Consider the following 22,032-nt stretch of genomic DNA (forward strand, 5'->3'; position numbering starts at 1 on the left):
GCATTTGTACAACATTTAATAGCCAATTAAAATATATTCCAATTTATGTAACAACAAAACATCCCAGACATGAAGAAACATGTGTAGAAACATCTCTATTTACATTTCAATGTCTCATCATTTTTTAAATCTTTGCTGAAAATATACGGATAAACTCTTTTGAATTAAAACCATAAAAATAAGCATCTGACAAATGTCTCCAGATATGTTGTAATATGATGAAATGTATTTTTTGTACCTTTAACTGTAACATGCTGGTTATTTATACTATGACAGCTACACATTTTTTCTTCTTGAGTACAAAAATAGGGAGTAATATCTTCTGTTTTTTTCCTGAATCATGTTGTCTGTCTTTGTTGCTGCTGTTTTTGTCTGGTAGCTACTTATAGCCTGGATGTGTCTGAGTTCAGCACACAAGCTAAACACAATATGCAAACCTTGAAACCATGAAACATTTTTACCCAAAGCAGCATCTTAAACTGAATGAAAATGACTAATTACGCTTAATACAGAACATACAGTTTCTGAAAACACATTTTCTATTAGATTTTCTACTTCAAACAGGCCTGAGAACTCCAAATAATAATAATTATTAGATATGCTTAAATACCTTCTTTGTTGCATTTTATTTAAGTAAATGTCTCTTTGTTTTTTTTATTAATTACAAATTTAACGAGATTTTTCATCACGTATTTGATCAATAAATAGTTATTTGTGCATGTCGTTTGTTTTAGCAGGGAGAATGTTTAGAAACTCTGGCATGAATGCAAAATTAGGACAGCATGAGTTATAACAACAGCTTTAGTTGTATTTAGTGTGTTAAAACTAGAGCCCAACTGATATTGGATTTTCAGAGCCAATTGAGACATTATTTTGTAGGGAATTTAAGGGATTCAACATACCAGCTGATAGTCTTAACATTGAAGTATGCAGAGTACATTAGTTATGCTGACAAAGGTAAATGGTGGGGTCATTGTTTATTAACGTTGAACCAATATATTTAATATATTAGTCAGCAACTTACAGTGAAGACACCACTTGACTCTGCACCACCATCTGCTCTGCTGCATGTGCTGCTGAGAGTACTGCGAGTATTATAAATAATGGAGTCGGAGCTGCTCCGTAACTCAAAATATGTGATGGCACCATTTCTAAATGAACATCTTTTTTATGCATTGTATTCTGTAAAAAAAAAAAAAGTTTTCATATTGGTGCATATTTGATAATATCGGCCAACCAATATTTCTGTCGTGCTCTAGTTAAAACTTTCCCGTAATGATGAAATCCCTTTTGAAAAACTGAAACCAACAGCTTTATTTGACTAGTGAACCTTTAAAACTGCCCAATCATCATTGTGCCACCCAATAAAAACACAGGTACACCTCCAAACTTGCTTTCTGTGAGGTAGTGCATTTTGACAATCTCCTGTAGTTTCCTTCTTTTTTCAAGCCCATGTCTTTTCTGTCTTCATAACAATTATATTCAAAAAAGGATGAATAAGACAAATAAAGCACTAGTTTTGTTGCAAAGTGCTGTGATAGAAAATGACTTTCTCTCTTACTCCACTGACAAGCGTTAAAAATTTAAAGGAAAATATCTTGCTGCAGTCATCCTCATCAATACATTGGTTTCTATCACAAATGTCAAAATCCCCGGTGAGTTTAACAAAAATACCACAAATATATTCATCATCACAAATGTCACCTGAAAAAAATATGTTTAAAAGAAAAAAACCTGACATGACAAGGTATCATTTTTACAATAATCTTAAAAGCCTTTGGATAGTAAAATATACTCACCTATTATTCCTTTAGTCAGCAAAGTAAGAACTTAAAAGGACTCAAATTCTGACAGTGTTCAAAATACTTACTCTTCCAAATGTACAGAAAAAGGCCATGTTTAACATGCTGTACATTTCATTTTATAAGCTCACCTAGTTTCAGGTTTGAGCTTGTTCTTTAGCACTACTTTTAAGACGAGGAAGACTCGTTTGTAAAAGGCCAGTAGGTTCGCTGGTGATATGTGGAGCTATGAAAGTGTAAGAAAATAAAATACTGCTACACTGAATGGAAAAAAATAGTGAAGATTATCATTACAAATCCAAACATTTCGGAAAAACGGAGAAGGTGTCTTCAAAGACAGTGGACTAAGTGCAGGCTACATTTTCCTTCTATCTACAGACCGTATATTTGTCATAAAAATGTCTTCTTCTGTCTTCAGCTTGAGAGAATTAGTTCTTTAAGAGGCGTCACAGGATGAAAAAGGAAAATACATCTTTGATAACCGTTTTTTTTGTTTGTTTTTTTTGTATGTTTTTTTTGTAACCAGAGACTTGAAGCAAAGAGAGTCGGATTGACTGAGGAGAAACAGTGAATGCGTGTGATTCAGAGGTGGTAGAAGTGCGTCCATATTAGGTGTAGGAAGCAGCCTCTGGAGAGGGTGCATGTACAGACAGGGGATGTGAGGAGTCATCAATACTTGCCGCTGGAGTCGTTAGCAAAGCGGCTGATGTAGGCTTCGTAGATAGAGTCCAGGAATGAGCCGTCAGTCTGAAACAAACAAGTTAGCAAATTCATTCTGTATGCTAATGTGCATGCATGAATCGTTATTTACATTTATACTCTGGTTTTCCTGTGGCCAGCAACAAAATAAAGTACAAAATATATGGAATGACAAAGCTAAGTGTGAAGCTATGGACTCAGCAGCAGTATTTATTTTTACCTGAATGAGATGCAGCAGTGTGGCCTGCAGCTGGTTTCTGGAAAGAACTCTGACCTCCTTTTGCAACGGGGGTCTGGGCAGGGATGAGGTGGCAGGACTGTTGTCCTGAGCAACTAACTCACCACTAGACGTGGTCTGAATGAACACACTGGGAGAAAGGAGCAGACTCGGTGCCACAGTGGCTGGTATCCGCTGGGGGGAGATGACCTGCACACACAGGGGCAGTTCGTAGTAAATCCTAGCAACTTTACATAGGAATTAGTGGCAAGTTTTATGCTTAGTTTTGCTTTGATTTTACCTGTCCACAATAAAAACAGTGAGTCAATTGCGAGGCTGATGTGTCCAAAGTAAGCTGCTATTTGTACACAAAGTCCTTTACCTGAAATTGAAGTGCAGCTTTTTGACCTGCAGTGGTCGTGGTCGTGTTTGGGACGGTGCCCAACGTTTGGCCTGCACCTTGACTTTGTGTGGGCCCCAAGAATCGAGGGGCCAGGTTTGGACAGGGTCGAGGTGGATCATTAGAAGCCAGACTTTGTTCCTGCTGGACCAGCTGGAGCTTCTGGAGGAGCTCATGAGGTGACACCACACCTGGCATCTGGGAAGGCAGACCTGACCATAGAGCATAGGAGACCCGAATATTAGATGTAAAGAGAGCTAAAGGGATAAAACTGGCAGTACGCAAGAGGCGTTTTTGAACTCATGAAGAGAAACAAAAAGGGAAATATACAAGAAAATGTCCAAATCAAAAACCTGAGAACGTGAAATTATTGTAAGCTTACACAATTTTCCTGTGTTAAAAATAAGGAATTAGACATATTTTAGAAGGAAAGTCACTAGATTTGTCACCTGTATACTGAAACAAATGTTTATGGAGCACATTCTGCAGAAACTGACATACAGTATCATCAATACTATACAATAATTTAGCCTAAAAGTGCAACAACGGCTATTCTATAATATGGAAAAAGGATACATTTTGTGGGGCTGCACAGTGGAGTGGCGGTTAGCACTCTTTGCCTTGCAGCTAGAACATCAGCGGGTTATGTTCCCGCCTTCCTGGGATCTTTCTGCATGGAGTTTACATGTTCTCCCTGGTCATGTGTGGGTTTTCTCCAGGTACTCTAGTTTCCTCCCACAGTCCAAAACCATGCTGAGGTTAACTGGTGACTCTAAATTGCCCATAGGTGTGAACGTGAGTATGACTGTTTGTCTCTGTAGCTTTGTGACAGATTGGTGACCTGTCCAGGATGTCCCCTGCCTTCACCCTAAGTCAGCTGGAATAGACTCCATTATTCTCATTAATACTAACTATCACTCAAAGATTGTACAGATTACATGATCTGTTATTCTTGTTTGCTTAACATTTCCTAATATGTCACTCTTATATTTGTAAAGAAGTGGTAGAAATGTGTATATGGTACATTTACTAATTTGTGTACACTGACAAGACAAAAGCTTTCCCACCTGTTCCCTGTGCAGCTGTTTGACTGCTGTGCTGCACCTCTGCTTGAGACTTAGAAAGGCTGAAATACAGCTGCTGGCTTTGTTGTGCTTGGAGGTGGGAACATGACACAGAATCCATTATCACAGGCTGGGAGGAGAGACGAGGGCTCTGCTGAAGAGGAGGAGGGTTGGAGCAACACGGAGGAGCAGTGGAGGGGAAGGAGGCGGTGGGTGGAGGAGGAGGAGGCTGGCCTTGAAAAAGTCTCTTGATTGGGTCAGACTGAAGCTGCTGAAGCTGATGGTGGTGCTGCTGGTACTGCTGGTGGTAAAGATGGTGATGGTGATGATCCAGCGGCACACCGTTGTCACACAGCCGATTTTCAGGGGACTCGGACACGGTTTGAAGGACCCCACCGACGCCTCTCTGTCCCTGCATGAGCTTTGCGATGGCCGGGCAGTGCTGCTGCTGGTGAGTGGTGGTGGGGCTCGACAGCAAACCGCCAACTACGTGTCCACCATCTTCCCCAACTACGGCCCTGACAACTCCTTCTGAACTCCCGGTAGGTGCAACATTCCCTCCATTGGAGGTCACACCTCTGCTGGAGTTCACTGCATCACCGTAGGTCAATGTGCGGGCGACAGGTGGGCGAGTAACTTTCCCTGCTGATATCGTGTGAGCAGCCACATTAGGAACAGGGTCTGGTTTAGATGAGTGGTGATGCTGATGCTGAGGGCCAAACAGAGTGGCCAAAGAGAGAGGTTTCAGTTCAGCACCTTCACTGTCCTGATTGAAGTAAACACAGTAAGAGAGATGATGTGGGTAAGAAGACGATGAAAATCATATATGATGCAATTCTTATTATCATAAACTGTTTTTACACAATTTAAAAAAAATACTCATAAGAGGGTTTAATAAGCATGTTATCTTGAAAGAAATTACCGATATACACCATTTATCAGAACAAGAACCTGTAAAAATAGAAAGAATCGTCATGTTTTTAACTTTCTGAGGATCCTAGAACTAACTGTGTGGCGAACAATTAAGTTAATTGAAGTTTAAAATTGTGACATTTCATCATTATATTGTTAATCTACATGTCTCACTAAAAAATGTCATAAACCATTTTCATTTATCAAATTCTGTCAATTAACAAAACATCTGTGGCCCTGGGTACAGCTGTGCAACCATTAATGACTAATTCTGTGACTTTACACACAGCAAGTAGAAAACAAATATGGAAACAAATAAAAAATGTAAGTAGTAAAATATCTTAAGGATATGGAGTCAGATTTTCTTCTAGTATTACTAACACCTGTGGATACTTGAAAAAAATATGCACGTTGATTCCAGTTTCATTCCATTTTTGTAAAGAAAATAATACAAGATATTCAAATTCAGTTTGATCTTTTTTTATGATTTACGGTATTATTACTGTCATATAGCACAAAAGACATTTCAGAGTTCTCTCTAGTTATGGTTGTGCTGTTTCCATAGAGGTGAAGGACTGTACACTATTGTGAAAAATGAACCCACAGTGAGTAAATAAAATGAAACGGCAGCAAAGAAACACAAACAGCTTTGAGGTCAGAGGGTTAATGGACTCAATAAAGAGAAGACATCACGGAAAAACAATGTTTTCACAGAGACCTGTGAGCCACCTTGGACTACAATAGGAGTGTGATGTTTTACCTGAGCGTTGGGTTTCACGGGTATTGGTTTGATTAGGTGGGGGTTTCCAGACAGAACACTGCTGCCGCCAATCTCCTTTGGCTCTGAGGTAGATTTCTCCTGAGAGAGACAAATAGAGAGAAGACACAACAGAGCCATATGAAGAAATGATAAAAGATGAAAAAAAGGCAACAGCCAACATATAAGTGGCCTACAGAAGACATGAGATGGTTCTCTGTATCTTACTAGTCAGAATAAATGTCAAGTATGGGTCACATTTTTCCAGAACAAAATTATTTTATGCTATTCAATATTTTAATCCGAGACCCTCCATTTGTTTCATTTTCTCCAAAATTCTGCACTCTTTGATGCGTCCATACCTTGTCATACTCTGTGCGTGCTTTGCTTAACATCTGGATGATGTCCACTGCCTTTGCGTTACTTTCTCCTCCTCTCGGTAATCCACCAACACCTACTACCACTGCTCCTCCTCCTCCTGCTGGAGATAACCAACCACCCTGGGACTGAGCCAGGACCTGCTCCTGCTGGGTCAGACTGCACACACAAATCCTTAAGCACATATGTCAAAGATCCGTGAGTAATTTGTGGTCTTTACACCTACAGCACGGTTTTAGTCAAAGCAAGAAAAACTTATTCTGTCACCACTGGAGCAAAGTTCATTCAAACACACTACTGTCATCTGTTGGCTGAAACCTTAAAAACTCGGCTCTAAACCTCAGCTGCAGAGTCACTAATATCCCCAAATAGTCTCCTGTCAAGCTTTGGCTGGACCATAACACATTAGTCAACGCACAGCCAACCTAATCCTATTGTGAATATGTGTTTTCTTTTAGTCTTGTGTAAATTATCTTAATATTATATGATTACTTACATCCTCATCCTCTGAGCAATGCGCTGACAGTCCTCCTTATCATAGAACCAAATCCCATGGATAACCACTGAGGGAGGAAGACAAACAATAATAATCCAACAAAATGTCATCATCTGCAGTAGTGATCCAGTCAATGCTAGAAATGAAGTTACCGCGGTGATATTTCAGCTGCCTGAGATTGTAGTATCCTTTAAGGTCAGCAGACAACAGACTGAGCTTGTTGACCTGCCATATCCGCTAAATTAAATAAATGCACAGACATGCTGTGGCATAATTTTGCAGCTCTGACATCAGTGCAGACCCTGCAGATATGTAAACCGTTTATTATTAGCCCTGCTGGGTCTAAACCAGGAGTTTAAAATGAGTCATTTCCCAGCCAAGCCAATGGGAACAGAGGCCAGCGGTGCCATTATCCAGTGAAACATGGGCCCCAGGAGTCTCCTGAACTACGCAAACATGGTCAGCAACGGAAGAAAACACACCAACATGGTCCTGTCACAGGGTTATACAGCAATATGTAAGAAAGTACTATTTTCATTTGTGTCCAGTCTATATTGCTGCATGATTATTTGATTCCACGCAGTGAAGAGATTCTTCAGCAACAAAAAAAAGTAGGACCAGGAAGTAAAAACGATGATGGTGTGAAAAGATCTCCCAGTCCTTGAATGTCTTTCACACAAACAAGGTTATGCCCAAGATAAATGTCTGGAATTCAAATATATGTCTGAACAACAACAGCTGATGTTTCAATAAAATACACAACAGGAAAAAAAAAAATCAGACTTAAATCACAAACTCTGATCAAAAAATAAGATGAAAGGAGAAGAAATCTGAGAAAACTTTCAGTGCCGTGTTGCAATTACTGATCCACAGCCTGAATGAGGGCAGGAGGACATCATCTGACACCTCAACACATCTACTCTCCAAAGTGAATCAAATGATAAGGCCAGTGCTTAAAAAGGAAAAGAGGTGAAGTGTTAAAGCCATGAGAAAGCAACAGGAGGAAAGAGAGTTATGAATGAGCTGGAGGGGAAACAAAAAATAAAAGAAGAAAGCGAGGACATAGAGCAAAGTGATGTCTACAATATGTGGTGGGCAGTGCAGCCCTATAAGAGACAACACATTCCCACACAGACAGACATGCGCAAAAATACACAAATGAGGTTGGGCGAGCCACAGAGGTCAACGTGGATGAGGGGAAAAGATCGGGAGGGAGAGGCAGAGACACAAGCATACACACAGAGTTCAGTTGAGCCTGGGAAAATCAGCCCAGGACCAAATAAGTAACAGCAGTGGGAGACTGGCTGGTGGAGCCAGAGCCACTTAATGCTCGCTGGGATGAGACTGTTTGACAGCAGCAGAGAGAGACACCCACAGTCAGAGTCAGACAGCTGGAAAATTGAGGAAAAATGAGCAAGACGGATAGAGAGAAGTGAGGTGTGTTAGAGAGGAGATTATCAGTGTAGTTCTCAGCGCTGTTTAGCTGTCAGGACATTCAGACTGAGCTTCCTCGGTGAATGAAAAATGTTAAACTGAAGTGACAGCTGGACGTTTCAAACACAAGACACTCTTAGACCACTACGCTGCCCTGCCTCAGCCCCACATTAAGAAGAAGATAGATAGGAAGCAAAGAGAGCAAGATAAAAAGGTGTGCAAGGTGCTTTTATTAGAAGCTTCAGAGGAAAATAATCAAGTGCTCAGCCGTCCTGACTTCTCACCTGTAGAAAGTTTCTATTTCAACAAAGTAGAAGTAAGAGAAAGAGGGTGATACTAAGAGAGAGAGAGGGTGGGAGGACTATAACCAGCAGCACCAACAAAAAAAATAGCTGTGGGCACGAGGTTAAAATTTCAGAGTGGATGATAGGGAGAGAGAAAACAGAGGCAGCTTCAGTCTGGACACTGGACATTGAGAGAAAGGCAGAGAGGCGTTGGAAACGTCTCGCCTCAAGCAAAGAAGCGACATCAGCTCAAGTGGGAACTTCACTGAACTGTCATGTGGGAAAATAACTTCAGTTTGAGACTGCAACCAGGAGGAGTGATGACTTTAAAAACCAGAGCGACGTCCTAAACACAGGCTTTCTGGTTTGAGCACTGGAAACCTCAGCGATCATCAACTCAGTGAGGTCTGTCAGTGATCTACATCTTGATTTGTGTGGTCTTTTCAAACCCTCTGAGACGGCAACAGCGCGCATGTGATGACTGCTGTAGACCTACAGTTACTTCAGGACAGGACACTGTGGGATTGAATGTACAAGAGGACTATGTTAATAGGATTTTATTGGGGTGTTTTTAGACTGATTTCTAATAATCATTGTCTATTCTACCTGCTCTGTTTGGACTTTGCTTTTTACAGAAGATATTTTTAAGTTTCATTCGGAGATCTACAAGCTTTAACCACACTGTAACTGTCTTTAGCTGTAAGCCAGACTGCACTACTGGGACTACAAGAAGACTACTTTTTATACTTTATAAAGCTTTAGTATAGTTAGCGTTGCAGACATATTAATAAGAAGCAGTGTTTTCCATGATGGATTAGGCGAGCTTTTATTGCACTATGTCATCCCTTTTTGGAGACGGCTCACAGAATCAGTCATGAGGAACACTGTTGGTATTCTTTTTGCCTGTATTTAGTTTCTTGGAAGTTTATCAGAGATAAGTGTACTTACAGTATGAGAAGAACCATCGCTGACTTTGTTTGTAGGACTGGAATTCATGACGGTGGGAGAGGATTAAATATTGAGATTTACTGCTCTTGAACCTCACATCTAAGAAGACATTACCACTATTGTTACACCTTTACAGCTTCCTCCTGAGGCTGCACCGCATGAAGGTTCAAATTGCACTTTTGGAGCCCATTTCCAAAGTCATTTCTAAATCTGACTTCTCTAACAGGACATTTACAAAGTGACAACAGCGTCACATCATCTTTGGCCAGACAAGAAATTACAGGATCAATTCTTTGCAATTTCAAGTTGTGGACAGACTGAAAGAAGCAATTATTATCAGACAGTGAGACGACTGAGAGAGAGACGATGCTGAGAAGCCTGTTTCAGAGGAAGCCTAAACATGAGAGGCTGGAGGAGGAACCTGAAGTCAGATTTAAAGGCTCGCTGGTGTCAGAGACAGACCTGGGATATACATATGTCCGACCTGGAGGTAAGACCATACAATGTCCATGCATTTTAGAAACGGAAGACTGAGGGATTTCAGTTAAGTGGAATCCACATAAAAGATACGTGGCAAGTGAGATACGCACACTAGTTAAGCGAATGTAGAGATCATTTTCACAAACTTTAACCATACTGCAGTCAAGTTGAGAATATTGTCTGCTGAAACCCAGAGTTTTACCAAGACTGTACAAGGTTTTAGTCAATCAAAGACATTCATTTCCCATAAATAATCAAAGCACAAACACTGCAATGGGGCGATCAAAACATGATTGTAGGTGCTCATAGAGAATAATCTATTAAGCCGTTGTGGACTGGCACATTAGTCTGCGAATTAATGTCTTGCTCAGGCTTCTCTACCCTGAATCTTTCCCTCCTCTGTGGTATATCTCAACAGTTTATTATTAGCCTGGGGTGCCACTTTGTGCCAACTGCCATTCCAGGAAGTTACAGCAGCACTGAGAGCTACATGTTTGTCTAATGATTAGATTCCACGACTCCTCCACACAGAGGTCACAATGCACTGGGACTGGCAACAGTGCCAGCAGCTTACGAATCAGATGTTCGCCAGTGAACAAGCATTTTCTGTAAGCCAAGACGCTTCCATCTTTGCGCAGTTTTCTGGAAAAGATTTCACGTCATCGTGAAAGAGCTCGGTGAATATTAGCTCACTCCTGCTGTACCCGAGGGCCTCGTGATGTTTCTTAAAGCATCTGAAGTGCTGTTTCTTTAGCTATGTGTGTACTTTTGGTAGTTAAATCTGGCTCCACTTTGTCACACATGTGCTTCTTGTCCAACACTGAGCAAATCACAGGTGATAAAAATCAGCTCAATCACAACCATTCTACATTCTTCTTTGCTGACTATTTTATCTGTCTTCAATCACAGTAATCAGTTGGAGCCGCCATTAGGTTCACTATGTCTTTCACTCACATAACTCAGGCCCATATTTCCTTTTTATCAGAGGAAGCAGTCATCAGCTGTGTTGTGATTACTGGCTTTAAGTGTTGTAAAATATCTTTCCTTCCTCGGACAAGGGAGTTAGCTTCTCGCTTGAAATTTGTTCCCCATTACTGATGCTCCGACCACAGGCCACTACTATCACAGATCATCTTTAATGTGCCCTGAGTGCATTTAAAACAGGTGTACAAGGTGTTAAGAGGCCGCTCAGGACCATTTATGTCATGCACATTATTTCACTGAGCCTTCAGGATGTTTAATAATGGCTGTTTGTCAGTGAGACAAATGAAGTACTACAGTAAAGGGATGAAGGCAGACACAAGGAATCCTCTGGTATCTAAACACAACATTCCACCTGCCTTTTACTGAGATTCATGGAGAGTGTGAGACCGAGACAGAGCGGGAAGGAGGGTCTGTGTGTGCCAGCGACTTCTGAGTGAGTGTGTATGTGTGTTTAGATTATCAGTGGCTGTTGGGGTGTATCTAATCTCTGACGGCTGGTTTTGTAGTGCTGTCAGGCTCTCGTCCCACAGGCGCACTCAGTAATGTCTTTGTGTGTCTGAGAGCCGTTTGCAGGCCTCAGAGGGAGTCAGGCTGATAAAATTCAACACAATACCTCTGCTTAGGTCCTTAAATGGAGATACTGGTTCACATTCAAAGGAACTGCATACTTTGGTCACTCTATCATACTGAACCTATCCTAACATGATCTTTTATCTAACGTCCTCCCTGGGGTTAAAGATGCGCCTGTCATTTTTAAGTCACATTGCTATCCAATGATCATAAGAACACGGTCTTATTTTGGTTCAGAGGAGAATTACATGTAATCCAGTGAGCATAGCTGACGTGCATACAAGCAATTTCAAGCCAGGGGAGTGACAAAAACTGATAAAGAAACCACAAAATACCACTAAAAGGCACAATTCAAGCCTTTTGTTTTGGTTTTGTCCATCTTAATCTTAATGTTCTCCCCAGTTATTCTTCCCATTTACTGCTCTATAAACACATGGACAGCATGGTGAGAACTCCATGCTTTCTTGCATATGTCTGTCTTTTAAGCCACCTCTTTGCCGGTTGTTGCGTTACAATATACCGATTCTTCTCAGCCAAAAAAGAACCGTGTTACCTTACTGCTAATGTAAACCGAATCTCCTGCTCATGCTGTTTCACACTAAAAGGCAAACTGCTGAGAGAGTTAGCAAAGCCCCCTCAGCAGTTTAGAAAAACTACTTTTCTCTGTGGTGCGGTAAGAAAACACTGGAAGCGAGCCAGCGCAGCTCGACTGACTGCAGGTGCTCACAGCATGGGATACAACACAGCAACTTATTTAGTTAATTATTTAGTATGAACAGCTAGTCCTGGTATGTAGCCATCTAAGTTGGTACAGTATAATACTGAGGAACAAGATTAAAAAAAAGAAAGAAAGAAGTAAAACGTCCACCTAAGGTGCTGATAATTATGATTCAACTAATATCACTCTTAAAGAATAACAAATATGTCTGTACATATACAGTACTTGACAGGTCTTGAGGGCGAAAATGCATCAGGAAAAAAAAACCCAAATAGACTTTATTAGTAAGCACATCAGAATCGTGTGTCTGTATGTGTTTCTCCTTACATCTTGCATTGCGGTAAAGCAGGAAGGGGTCCTGGAGCTGGAAGTCCAGGTCTTTGGTGATTGGCTCTGTCAGATTCTCCATGCTGAGCCGGTTCATGATGGTGAAACCATGTCTGGGAGATGCCAGCCTGATATTTAAAGAAAACAAGGCACACAAACACATGTAAAGATTTCCTACAAAAATTCAGCTATGTAACATCCAGCTACAATCGTACTGAGATACCATTTGTGGACAGTTATAAATACAATACATGTGTTACGGTTCAACCACTATGTTTCCTTCAGGGTCCAGACCAATAGCAATTATTGGTAAGCAAGGAAAACAATAACTGATATTTGGAACTAGTGTGCATTTCCAGTTCAAGTAAAAGTCCTGGTGTGAAAATTAGAAGATTACTTTTAGTTACAAGAAAACTTTTCTGTAATTATGTTACAGCGCAAATAAGCTAATAATCCTGATAAGTAAACAGTTGTAACGTGCAAGAACTGTGGGTGGGACGTTGCTCTACTCCTAAAATGAGCCACAAAGTTTATGTTTTAGTTCCAAGGATGCAATTAATTTACAAAAACAATGTGCAAATTACAAAACACATTATTACAAATAAAGTAACTGAACCAAAAACTCCTTTAACTATAAATGTTTCAATGTCAAGATTAAGCAAGAGGCAAAGGTCAGCATAAAAGCTTAATTTCAATACACTTGTCACTCGGTATCTGCTACAGCTCACACACAAAAAATGTTAGACTGCAAGATATATAGCTTTGCAATACTTTTATTACCTGGTGTAGACAAAAAGTGTCCCTTCCACTTCTGTCTTCTCCTGTAAAACAAACAGACAAAATCAACCAAGAACCAAAACTTGATCTAAAACTATCAGACTACCTGAATGTTAAGGCTGGCTACACAGGTTAGCCAAATAAATGGTTTCCAAATATTTCTATTTAACAACCTCACGAAAAGTTGCACTTTCTTCCGTGGAAATAAAAGGGGGAACTGGATCATTCTGATTTGTATGTTTATTTGGTCACCTCTGTGCATCAGTTTGTAGGGCTAAAATCCAGAGTATGAAATAATTAAGAATTTAAACGTGTCTATTTTTAAGTAAAGTAAATATTTTAACCTTTAACAACCACAGCTACCTCAGGATAAACCACTACTTTAACTTTAGTCAGTGTAAATCTGCACTGACGAAGCGCGCCTACCACAGAGAATGACGAAGCTAAGCTAAGTTAGCACATGGTATCTTTAACCAAACCTCGGGCTTACCCACTCATTTGTCCTGTTGTTATAAGTATACAGGGCGACTTGACTGGCCACGTCCACGATGTTATTAATGTAGGGGTCTTGTCGCTTCAGGGCAGCCAGACTTATGTCCAGTCCTTTCGCAGCAAGGCAGCTAGTGCTACCTGAAGAAGTCGCTGTCATTGTTCCCTATGGAGAAGTTAGCTCGCTGACTAGCTTCAGCTAACCACTCCCGCGAAGAAGCGATAAAAAAAATAAAACCAGCGACGAGGGAAAACACTATTGAACTGGTGTTTGCACCGTAGCCCGTTTCGCTAATGAAGACTTGTGAATTTTTAAAAAATCAACAGTTTTCGAGTTCTAACTATCATGAGTGAGTTTGTAAACGGCCATGTTTAGCCAGAGAGATTGTAAACAACTTAGACATGAGTAGTTGCGCATGACACTTGGATACCAGCTTGAATAATCAACTTTGAAAAATCGATGGAGATTTGGGTGATTTTTAGTTTCATTTTATTCACACGGCTGTTCATAATATGTGCATGTGAACATCTGGATCTAAAGCCGCACCTTTATTCAACCATCATGAAATGACTACTGACACCAGGTGAGTTAACTTTACTGTCTCTAATTTTGTTTGAGAGTGTGGTTTTACTTCAGTTTTATTATTTTGTCCTTTTACATTGACTTTCTAGGTCGTTAGAAGAAAAGATGCGTGTGTGTGTGTGTGTGTGTGTGTGTGTGTGTGTGTGTGTGTGTGTGTGTGTGTGTGTGTGTGTGTGTGTGTGTGTGTGTGTGTGTATGTATGTATGTGTGTAAAACTGTATTTTACTGTGCACTGAGGGGCTCTTTAGTATTGTAAGAATGCTATCCAGTTTCATTCGATTTTAACTTTGTGTGTGTCTCTTCATACAAGTAAGCAGCAGATGTTTCCCCTTTGTCATTCATCTCTGTATACATGGCAGCAGTAGCACTGATGCTGATGAGTGATGCCTCCAAATCCAGAGTTACATTTCCCATCAAATGCACTAGGGGCATTAGAGGGATGGCTAAACACACTCATCCCCTTTACAGTTTTTGCTGCAGGAGCTGATCTGATTAGAAACTGAAGCAAAAATATATGAACATAAATTTGGAAGTATACTCTATAGTATAGTAGTTTTGCCTTAAAGTGGCAGGAGGAGCATAAACAACAGCAAACAACAAGAAAGAAATGTAAATTCACTTGAATTTTTCACTGGATACCCACTCGTTGGTAAAGACAGCATTTGCAATTCAAGTTCTTATTAGTCTGGATATGTTTCTCTTTCTTTGTTTCTAATTCCGATTTTTTTAATGTACATAAAATTTGAATACTTTTACTAGTACTGAGTTGCTGCACATGCTCTTTTTCAATCATTTGTTTTCAGTAGGAAGTGCAAATGCAATGTTTTATGTTAACGTTGTTGAAGCCAATTAAAGGAGCATTTCTAAAAAACCAAAATATAACACAAAGTTAGTAATAGCAGTTCAATATTGTTCAGATTTATACAGTTTTATCAGAAACTTTTTTGCATCGCTATGCAAGGAGTGTTGTTCATTTTCCTTGTTTTTTTGTTTTACGTTATCTGCAGTATACAGTGTTCCTAGTGTTTCTAGGCTTCAGAAATAAGATGTATCCTTCCTGAAATTAATACTCAAGGACAGAACGGTAACTGATACAGGAAGAGGACTTTGAGGTCTAGAAGTTCTTGAAATCTGTATCAGCAAAACCCACATTAGACGATATCAGTTGAGACAGCTGACAATCTATCTCCATATTAAGTACAACCTATCCTGTTCTGTTTCAAGGGTACTCGAGTCATAACAGCCTCTTCAAGAGAGCATATATTCTGTATTTATCAGTATGATACTTAGACTTACAACCGCAAAGACAGAGAGTAGATCATGTATGCATCCTTTTTGATTAAATGACTACTGTTTAGTAACATAGATAACATTTTTATTTATCTTCTCTAGTGTGATAGTCACAAGTCTGAAAGAGTTAATGTGCGTCCATCAAAAACAATGAAGGTTTTGCCTCAGTTTGAGCAGCACTGGATTAAAAATGCCTGATTTAAATGCTTTTAAGTCAAAGTCTCATGGCTGTCCACAAATCCTCCTCCTGAATATGAATGAAACCCTCCCAGGTCAGGCTACATCACATCCTCACCTCTTCATTAACATGAAAATAGCTTCTTGGTGATTCAGTTCGGACCTGTTTGTCTATTATATGGTCAGACTTTCAGTGTGTGTTTCAAGGTGCATGTGTCTATTTGTCAGGGTGCTGTTTATCTGTTTTTTCAGGGGTTTATAAATGATTGGGGTAATGACTTATCCATCAGCGGGTCAATGTGGTCAATAGCCATTGGACTCTTGTCTTTGATTGGTGCAGACAGGCAAAGGGAGGGTGCTGGTGATTCACTCACAGGCAGGAAGGATCATGGGAATTAGCCAGTGGGCAGTTTTCTGGGCTTTAATGATGGGAGGGGAGGTGTTTGTCTGGATGAGGTTCTCTGGTAGCACCTCCCATCTTGTCACAGGTATCACTAGTTGAACATTTTCTCATCAGTAGACACCACAATTTACTAATATTTCTAAACGCCCCACATTGCAGGTGATCTAACAGCTGTGTGACCCATTTCTGAACACCCCACATTGCAGATGATCTAACAGCTGTGTGACCAAATCAAGGGATTTTTTTCTACATGCGGTCTTTTTTTACAAGTGGGAAAAAACTGTGCATTTCATAAGAAAAGTGCTTTTATAAGCATAGATACCACAATACACAAGTTATAAAAGTACTATTTGCCCCCATTGTGTTTAACACAGTCGCTGCCTGGGCTCGTGTTGTGCATAGACTGTATATACAGTATAGTGGACGTAGCATCTGGCTCCAGAATTGAAGCCAACCTGGAAGTGTCAAAAACTTGCAATATCACGCCGTCCGCTAGGGTTGGCTCCAAAAAGCTTTTTCTCCATAGACCCCAATTCATTTTTGGAAAAAATAAAATTTGATAGACTGATTTTCTACAGCTCATGATTTTTTTCCCGTTAGTTTTCATGGTAAAAATGAGAGATCAGATGGCCGATCTTAAAATAAATCAATACTGAATTTTAAATAAATCGTTAAAGTTGGCGGAGCCAGGGGGCGTGGCTATACTTGATAGACAGCAACAGAAGCCTCTGCTGTAAAATGTGGGCGGGATAAGAGAGTCCTCAGCCAATCCTGCCCCGAGTTGCTCTCTGGTCCAGTCTGTGTGATGACGCTTTTTACGTCACTGGCTCCAAAAAATCCAAAACGGCGACCAGGAAGTAGCAAAATCCGGCCTTCATTTTTTCGGTGTTGAAACCAACGGGTGACGTCACGGTTAGTTTACGCCTGGTGTTGTGCCATAAAGTGATCATCTGCCAAAAACAAATTATGCACTTCCTGTTGAATCCATCGCCCAGTTTGTGTACATGTATACCTGCTTTATCTGGGTCAAACAGTCAGAACATGCAAATACTCACAACTTTGTAAGTTTATGTTTGTGGTAACAGCAAAAATGAAACTTTAATGAGCTTTCTAGCGCATTGGTTGTGACCAAAAAATGCTATTTACACTTTATGTGTTTGGTATTTGTGATATTTTTGTTTAGATTATCATTAACATGATTTACAGATGGGTTTTAAAACAGAAAATGTGTCTGCTTTCGTATTACCTGTCTGCTCTAACCTTTAAAATATAACCCTTATGAATTAAATGTCAATCACAATATAAAGGCTGTAGTGAGGTGGAAAACATTTTTACCTAGTTAAAAGCATAATTCTAATCTCGGGCACAGAGCAGATAAAAATCACACAGAGACAAAGGAACACTCGCTTCCATACATAGCAATCAGTTTTTGGCAGGCGATCACTTTTTGGCACAACACCTGCTAGATCGACACCAAAACAGCTTAATGATGATCATTTACTCACACACTTGAAATTCTAACTCACACTCTCTCAAAAAAGGTCTCAAATGAGTCTGTCTGGAGCCCTGCATAGGTTTCCACAGTGTCCAAAAAATCCAAAAGCTCACTTTTGTCATTTTTATTCCACAAAATTGCATTAATTAGGTATTATGTGCGTAGAGAGCAACAAAGTAAATCCATAACTCCCCTTCTCCGTAGATAGGAATAGACATTTCCCCAGACAGTGAAGTGAAAAGCTGATAGATATCCTGTCTGGGTCTATTATCAGTAATGACTCCAGGTTGTTGAGGCGTTATATTCCTCATCTGGGTTCTCATCTCACGCTTAAATAAGGACCTTGAGGTTAGACATGCAATTTATACATTAGTCTATATGTTATTTCAGGAATATTCAGACTAAAGTGACAAAAAATATTAGCTGATGGTCAATGAGCAACTTTATGGGTCTTCATCTACATTTTTTTTCTCCTGTAAAACACATCAGGGTAAACTCTCTAAATTACTAAGATCGTTATATGGTTGATTTCTGGCCAATTTGTTTGAATATGTAAAAGTAAATCTCCTATTCAGTCGTTTCCTTTTTTGAAGCTAAAATTAGACTTAATAAAATAATACATTATAAGATATACAGTTACTGTAATATATATATATTTTAAAGTAAAGATATAAAAAATATGAATTGATCTCCTTTTAAGATGGAAATATTAATAAATAAACACATTTCTAAATTTGTTATTTGTGTGTACGGTTGGATTCGTCTTACAGTGAACTTCAGAGTAGACTTTCTACAATACAAAGGCTATCAGTAGGTTAATGTCTGGCTATTCTCTTAGAATATTTAAAAATAAATCTCCCATTTCGTCTGTAGTTTCCTTTTTTAAACTCAAAATACACTCTATAAAATAAAAGAATATTTTATAAGACATACAGTTACTGTAATAGTTTTGAAGATATTAAATATGTAAATTTTCAAAGGCTATCACCAGGTTCATTTCTATCCAATTTCTTAGAATATGTAAAAGTAAATCTCCCGTTTAGTCTGTATTTTCCTTTTTTAAGCTAAAAATGGACTCTTAGTGAAAGAATACTTTACAAAATATTAAAAATGTGAATCAATCAGGTCTCCATTTCAGTTGGAAACAGCAATAAATATATAAATGCCTCAATCTGCTGTCTCTGTCCACAATGGGATTTCCCTTTAAGTGACCATCAGATTGTTGGTTTCCCACATCGGACACCAGCATCCGAATGTTTGTCTGTGCAGAGATTCCCAGAGACCGAGTGGGCTTTAGAGTCGCACATGCAAAGAGGCCCGCAAATATAAATATAGATCAGTCGCAAATAGATGCCGATATTCCATGTGCAGGCTGGATTACAGAGGACATTTGTGTGTGTGTGTGTGTGTGTCTGTGTGTGTGTGCGTCTGTGTGCTTGTGCGTCCCCTGGGCAGAAGTGTCTGTTCCCACGACCTGCCCTCCATCCGTTCTTCCTTCTCTCGGTCTTTTCCCTTCCGTCTCCCCTCCGTTCAGTGGCCAGCAGAAATCAAACAGAGGCTGGTTTGGCAAGAAAATGCTTCTCGCCATCCATCTGGTCTCAACAGTGGTGATCACACAGTCAGCTGCATCAGTGGGAAGTAACTGCAGTTTAGTAGCTTTCTCTGCTTTGCTTGAGAAACATTAAGTTGTTTTTTCACGCCGTTGCATTCCTCTGATAGACACAGATATGATAATTTGTCTTATTTGCATAATAAAACATATGGTAAGCTAAAAAAAATCGTAGTGAACTTTTTTCCTTTTGGCCTCTACAAGCAAACAACTTCTAGATGAGGCTTTTTGTCAGATTTCTTATATCTCTTGAGAGGTTCACGGTTCCGCTAAGATGGATTTTAGCAGATGTTAACATACAAATAAGCATTGGAGAGATAAGAGTCACAGATTTATCTTGTGACTCCTTGAAAGGGCTGAAGCTTGATTTGTTAAACATTAAAACACGTAAAATTAGCTCTGCTTTGACCAGCTGTCAGCACTGATGCATCAGTATTAGCCTTCTAATGATGTACAGCAGTGGAAGAAGCCATTTTTTCCTGCAGAGCGAGCGCTCACACACTGTTCAAATGCATTTTATTTTTTCACTTTGTACGATATTAAACCCTCGGAACATTTCCACTTATTCATTCTCATTCTTTCCCAGTGTATTAATATAACATCTGCATCACAAAACGCTGTATATTCGTCCTTAAAATGAAAGACAATTCGATTGTCAAATGCCATCAATAGTCATTTATCAGCTGTCTCCCTGTCTTTACTATGTCTGCTGTGACACATGTAGACAAAAAAGCTTTATTCTATTACAGAATGGTGGGTGGTGATTTAGCGCTGTGGCACTGAACAAATGGCTGGGTTGAGTCATCAGATTCACCTCCTGATTATAGCCTGCAGTGAGATTGACATGAGGCCTTGCACATTGTGAAGTTCGTATTCAGTGTCAAAGACAATTATATGGGATGGCCGGTGTGGTGCGATAAGAAATGCTGCTCAGTACGTTCTGATGTATGACTGAGCCCAATTTTAGTGTTTTCTGACGCTCTTCCATACATTTATTACACATTTGACATCTAGAAATCATCCTCCAACATGAAGACAGTTAGTTTTTTCGTGAAACATTTGGAGCGATTTTTTTTCATAACGCAGTACTCCACCAAGGCTCCTCAGCTGATGTATCATCTCTGACGAATGAAATCTTTAAAATATTTTGTGGCAGAAGTCACGGCACTGTAGAAAGTGACCATTTAACATAGTTGTACCCACAAACACAGAGCACAGGCATACGTTAGGAATGTGTACATTATGTACGGATACCGAATCGCATGACTGAAGTATTTAGTGGGCGGCGGGAATAGATGGGACTTGGAAACACCCCCACAATTTATTCAGTTATTCCTTGTATCATTTCTGACGGATAAGTCCCAATATGTTTGCAGCAGCCAATTTGTAGTAGGATCGCAATCATAGTGTTCACTTGTTGTCATAGTTACAGTGACGCCATGTTGCTATCTAGCAATGAAACAGAAATCTTTAACAAATCTGTGGATCCTGATTATAAGCTGCATCACTGTCAAAATGTAATAACTAGGTCTTTGTGCGGTTTCTGACCTCTGAAAATTTCATTGAAATCCATTATTCCATTTTTGAGTAATGTTGCTAACAGACAGACAGACAGACAGACAAACAAACGTACGTCGATTGTCGCATAACTCCGCCGAGGCCGAGTAATAAGGACAAGGTCCTTTTGAAGACTGAGTAATAGGGGGAAAATGCTTCTTTCTTTATCTTTTATATCAAGCAAGCTGTGGAGAGCTTTTAAGAAAACAGCTAAATTTAAGAAGCAACGTGTTGTTTGTGCTCCATCCAAAAGCCTCGGCGAGCTGCAGAGCCAAGCTGACTCAATGTTATCAAAGCCTGGTCGAGAGCTGTTTTAGTTAAGAGCTGATGTTGTTGACTTTGTTTGACATTTTACTCCCAAATGAGCTTCAATTCTTTGTTGTGTTACCTAAGAAAATGGGCTCATGTCTCCAGAAAATGACTTTGCGTGCCTCGGGGGCAGGGACAAATTTGTTTTCTGGCCATGGAAAAACAATGTCAAAATGTACTTGACTGTCCTGAGGGCACAAAAAAAACCAACTAATTAAATGCCAAAAATGATTTTTATTGTCCTCTGGATTGAAAAGTGCATGCTGAGTCTTTGACAACTGACCCTCATGAGGTGCTTTAGGATATTCGAGCATCCAGAAAGCTAAAAAAATTGGCTTCTTTGTGGTTTTCTCCTGTTTAAGAGAACCACGAAGAGAAAGATGAGAGTTTGAGTCATAAAGAACTGAAAAACCAGATATTTAGTGTGCGTGTAAACAGAGCCTCGGCCAAAGAAAAGAATGAGTCTGAAGCCGTCCACATGTGTAGGGGACAAATCCGATGTTCACGCAACATCTCTTTTGCAGTCTTTTCTACAAGTCACACACACACACACACACACACACACACACACACACACACACACACACACACTTACTTCATCCTCATCTTGATGCCATCCGCTGGTTCTCTACTGTTGCTTGTATAGTCTGCCTCCCTTCTTCTTTATTTCTTTTTGGCTCACACACACTCACACAAACACACATTCACACATGCACACACACACTTGCACGCACACACACACGCTTCATCATCATCATCATCATCATTTTGGCACCATCCGCTGGATCTACTGTTGCTTGTACAGTTGCCTCCCTTCTTTCTTTCTCTATGGCTCACACACACACACACACACACACACACACACACACACAC

The 22,032-nt window shown here is 39.9% G+C and overlaps 1 protein-coding gene across 1 annotated transcript; it reads right to left on the minus strand.

Moving 5' to 3' along the window:
• dcp1b (decapping mRNA 1B) lies at positions 1-14,137 on the minus strand. The gene is made up of 10 exons (XM_022196551.2): positions 13,738-14,137; positions 13,251-13,291; positions 12,471-12,598; positions 6,726-6,792; positions 6,214-6,388; positions 5,855-5,953; positions 4,186-4,948; positions 3,101-3,330; positions 2,722-2,928; positions 1-2,549 (listed from the first exon to the last, which is right to left on the minus strand). The coding sequence occupies exons 1-10, from the start codon at positions 13,894-13,896 to the stop codon at positions 2,472-2,474; spliced, it is 1,947 nt and encodes a 648-aa protein (XP_022052243.1). The 5' UTR covers positions 13,897-14,137; the 3' UTR covers positions 1-2,471.
• Between the last annotated feature and the right edge of the window lie 7,895 nt (positions 14,138-22,032).

Source organism: Acanthochromis polyacanthus, chromosome 1 (genome assembly GCF_021347895.1).
Source record: "Acanthochromis polyacanthus isolate Apoly-LR-REF ecotype Palm Island chromosome 1, KAUST_Apoly_ChrSc, whole genome shotgun sequence".
Taxonomy (NCBI): Eukaryota; Metazoa; Chordata; class Actinopteri; family Pomacentridae; genus Acanthochromis; species Acanthochromis polyacanthus.